This window comes from Hyperolius riggenbachi, chromosome 1, assembly GCF_040937935.1.
Source record: "Hyperolius riggenbachi isolate aHypRig1 chromosome 1, aHypRig1.pri, whole genome shotgun sequence".
NCBI lineage: Eukaryota > Metazoa > Chordata > Amphibia > Anura > Hyperoliidae > Hyperolius > Hyperolius riggenbachi.
In genome coordinates this window covers 493,520,249-493,524,902 of record NC_090646.1, presented here as the reverse complement: position 1 = coordinate 493,524,902, position 4,654 = coordinate 493,520,249, and the positions used below count along the sequence as shown (strand labels likewise).

Below are 4,654 nucleotides of genomic sequence, written 5' to 3'. Positions count from 1 at the left end.
GTTTTTGATCGGTTTATATTCCGGTTTAGAAAACTGGAGCCTGGACTGTGGATTGCGTTCTGCAACCACATCTAGTGTGGACTGAGCCTTAGGCAACAGTGTTGGCCCGGTTCACATTAGCGTTAAAAAATGGTCCGTTCTCGGATCCTAACGCAACGGATCCTAACAGATGCGAACGGATCCAATGTTAACCTATAGATACGTTAACATTGGTCTGTTAGAACAGATCCGTTCTGCAAGATCTGATGAAGAGACCGCAAATTTGGTTCTGCTGCAATTTTTATGGACCGCTGAGCCCACAGGAACGGAAACGGAAGCTGAAGCACTGCATTGGGGGCAATCAGAAAACGGAACGTTCTTCACACCGTTCTAGCCAACAAAATCCACTTTGCTGATGTGGGTCTGGGGGGATGTGAGGAAACGGAAAGGAAGCAGCTGAACAGCAAACAGAGTGAAAATGGATCTAATTGACAGGTAATCAGATCCGTTTTAACGGATATGTTTGCCAGTAATTGCCAGTGTGAATTGGGTGCTATCTGACTAGACCGGAAATGTACACCCATAGATAACTGATACAAAACCTATTTATGTGTGAACACATTCATAGAAACACATACAAAACTGTCAAAAACTGACAGGACTGGACACATTTGTATCTGTGAACCAAGAGATTCCAATCTGTTTTCATTGGAGTTCGCAATTAATTGTTACAGTTTTCAAAATGACTGGCTGAAAATAAAAGACACAATGTAAAATGATTTTACTAAATACATTTCCCTGTGGAAAGTTAATGGTAATTTTATGTTCCTCTAGTGAAAAATTAACTCTGATTACACTGCAAGTTTTCCTGTGTTTTGTTCGTTTCCGTTCTTCTTAGGTTTTTTACGTTTTCCTATTTGTTCCTCTGCCACTCCTTCTTCCTTCGGCAGGTGCTCCCCTAACCCTAATCCTGGCTCCCCTCCAGCCCCGTCCCGACTTACTTTCCACTATTAGTCACTGGTCACACTTCTGCTAGTCCGCCCCGGGCGTTTCATTGGTGGCTGAGGGATGCTGCAGCCGCTGATTGGCTGCCGGAGTGTCCCGGGGGAGGAGGACCAGGGTTTGGGGAGCTACTTATTAGGAGAGGCGAGTGGTTTGGAGCTCAGAGATCTGTGATGTGAGGACCAGTCAGAGGCTGTGCGATAAAAGCCGGGCTGATAAAGGGACAGCTATTCTCACACTCCAAACTACAGAGCTGGAGCAGCCACATAACTCCGCAGCATCCCCCCATCACTTGTTGCACAGCGAGCACACCGCAGTCATGGGCTCCTTCGCCCTGGAGATATTTGGCTTGTCGATCAGCATTGTGGGCTGGGTAGGGGTGATCCTGGCATGTGCCCTCCCCATGTGGCAGGTGTCTGCTTTCATAGAGCAGAACATCGTGGTGGCTCAGTTCATCTGGGAGGGACTGTGGATGTCGTGTGTTGTGCAGAGCACCGGGCAGATGCAATGCAAGGTGTATGACTCCATCCTAGCCCTGAGCCCGGAGCTGCAGGCTGGCAGGGCTCTCACCGTCATGGCATCCATCGTGGGGCTCATCGCCCTCCTGGTCACTGTAGTGGGGGCTCAGTGCACCACCTGCTTCCAGGGCAGCAAGATGAAGAGCCGGATCGTGTTTGCTGGAGGAATTATCTACGTGGTGACCGGACTGCTGGTCCTCATCCCCCTCTGCTGGATCGCCAACATCGTCATCAGAGAGTTCTACGACCCCCATGTGCCTGCCTCCAAGAAGAGGGAGATGGGCGCTGCACTGTATGTAGGCTGGGCGGCCACTGCGCTGCTGCTGCTAGGAGGGGTGCTGCTGTGCCTCTCCTGCCCCATGAAGGGGCAGTTCACCCCTCCCGTCAGATACTCTGCCTCTCGCAGACCGACATCCAACGGGGACTACGACAAGAAGAACTATGTATAAGGACAGGGGACATCTGTAGGAACTTCTCATTCTGCTCTCATCTCCTGGCACTGTGGCTGCCCAAACCAGTGCCCTGTCTTCCTGAGGACTTTCTATGCAGGAACCAACTCATACTGTCCTCCAAGGACCAAAAACTGTCCTCCATGGACCACAAACTGTTCTCCATTGGACCACAAACTGACTGACCTCCATGGACCTTTCTGTTCGTGGACAGCCAATCACAAGTGACTTTCCTACACCTGAGTCCATGGATGGCTACAGCAGGACTCTCAGTATTTATCGTACCTACAAAGTCTGATGGGACAATTCTTTTCTACGGTCTGTGAAATGACTTTTCTTCAAATCACAGGGTGTATATAAAATCAATGTGTATATTTAGAGAACAAACTGTTTTTTGATCAGATGGTCGCTACTGCTTTACGTTTCTTATTTCAAAATATTGCACAGCACCAGTATAGTATGATTCGCCCATCTCACAAATGGTGCCTTTTTGTCAGATAAGCATCTCAGCTACAGCAGATCGTGCTATGAAGGGCAAGGCAATGGCCATACTGCAATCCACCTCCCTAATACCTTTCAGTAGGCTGCAGAAAAGCCGATAGCATTACTTGTCATATGACTTGATTGAGAAGGGCTGGCTAAGGATATTAGGTTATAATGGGACCATTCAGACTGTACAGCGCAGCAGACACTGGTTAGCCTTAAAGTGGTTAAATCTATGGCGTTATTTTAAGGTTATGTGCTGGTGTGCAGTATACAGCTTATTGCCATATTTGTGAGTGGTTTATTTTGTCACAGCAAATATAACTCAACCAGATTTACAGTGCAAAGGAAGGTTGTATATGTATATGTATGAACAAAAGATACCATTCTGATGTAGATCTGCTTTGATGGATACATTGACTGGGGGCAGAGTTATAGGGACAATGGGGATACAGATTGGGGACCACAATGACCTTTTGAAGAGTGATCAGTCTTACATTTCTTTAGTTCTGTTTAAGGTAGCCACACAATACAAATTGTTATATTTCTTGTTATATTTCTTTTCAGTTTAAGAATTACAGTTAATGTTTGTGATTAGTTGTAACAGTTAAAAAAACTGACCAATTATGAAACAAAAAAAACTTTGAAAACTTAGAAAGAATTGCTCGGGTCACACTGACAATCCTACACCATCAATTTATATAAAAACTGATCAGAAAAAATCAATGACTACCAATCCACTTATATTGCTACACAAGAGAAACTCGAACAAATTTCTCACTCAAATTAAAAGCGTTTGATTTTTCTGTACAACCACGCCTTTTAATCCAATTGCTGTAAAATCAAATCTTTTTACATTTTAGTATTTTTATTGTATCATGTGTGGCCACCTTAAAAGGTAGTTTTAATGGTTAACTATAGGCAAAAGCAGTGGGGTAGCAATAGGGGGGTTTAGAGGTTTCGACAGCACAGGGGCCTCTGGACCAGAGGGGCCCTCCTTCAGTCACTGTATTAGCTTTTTATTGGTAATATGTTAGTAATGATCACCTGGATTTGTGCTTTGAATAGTGGTAATCATTAACAAACTGTTGTTGTTCCCTAGATATATCTCTCTGACAGGGTGGTTGCCCTTGGCAGCTTTTGGTGCTTCATGTCAATTGTTATGTATAGAGTGCTGGGGGGGGGGCATGTAAAACTTGCACTGGGGCCCATAGCTCCTTAGCTATGCCACTGGGCAAAAAGTAAATGATCGTTAAATTGTCCTCTTGTGCAGAAAGTGTACTCACTCACATTACTCCGCTGCAGATCACAGCCCTGGCTGCCTAGTGCCAAGTGGTTGGCTACTAGTCAGTATTTGATATAGCCCAGAGTCACATGTTTTCTATAACTTGTAGTCACAGGATGCTAAACATGCAGAACCACAACATTTTGTGCTTGACCGTTTACTCCTGATTGAGCTAAACGTATTATTCTCAAATGGCAGCCTTGTTGCTTTGTTCCACTTTTTCTCATGAAGGATAACTGGATGTGTTGCTCTGCTCTACAGTACTCAATGCGAAGATGTTTGGTACCCTGTTGCAACTTGCAGTGTTACATTGTAATGTTTTTTTTTTTTTTATATATATATATATATATATGCTGTAATGTCATTCTGTACTAAGTAAAACATTTATTTAAATTTATACATTTTGCAAAAAAAAAAAAAAAGTCTACCAAATTCTCTTTTACAATTTTTAAAATGAATAAATGACTTTTTAAAAAAAGAAAATAAAGGCATGTTTTTTTCCGCGAAACACTTGAGTGGATTGTTACCCCTGAACAGCAATCTGGCTAGTAGTGTGTGTGTGTGTGTGTGTGTGTGTGTGTGTGTGTGTGTGTGTGTGTGTGTGTGTGTGTGTGTGTGTGTGTGTGTGTGTGTGTGTGTGTGTGTGTGTGTGTGTGTGTGTGTGTGTGTGTGTGTGTGTGTGTGTGTGTGTGTGTGTGTGTACGTGTGTTTGTGTGTGTGTGTGTGTGTGTAGGGGGGGGGGGAGACCACTATTGCAAAAAATGGTAAAATTTAAAAAAAATGTAAGCACATAAAATACATTTCTGTAATGTTGCTGTCACTTACAGTTATTAGTAGAAATCTATCAGAAATGACAGGTTTTGGACTAGACCAACTGCCCATGGGGGATTCTCAGTATTTCATTAATTCTTTACCAAAGCACTCCCTGGATAGGATCT

At 43.8% G+C, this 4,654-nt stretch overlaps 1 protein-coding gene across 1 annotated transcript; it reads left to right on the top strand.

Moving 5' to 3' along the window:
• Window positions 1-1,131: 1,131 nt before the first annotated feature.
• On the top strand, window positions 1,132-4,174 carry CLDN5 (claudin 5). The gene has a single exon (XM_068243133.1). It carries the CDS (start codon window positions 1,301-1,303, stop codon window positions 1,946-1,948), a length of 648 nt encoding a protein of 215 aa, XP_068099234.1. The 5' UTR covers window positions 1,132-1,300; the 3' UTR covers window positions 1,949-4,174.
• Window positions 4,175-4,654: the final 480 nt, after the last annotated feature.

What these genes read in the sequence shown, in the direction of transcription:
- CLDN5 (XM_068243133.1), top strand. Translation starts at nt 1,301, where the DNA reads ATGGGCTCCTTCGCCCTGGAGATATTTGGCTTGTCGATCAGCATTGTG.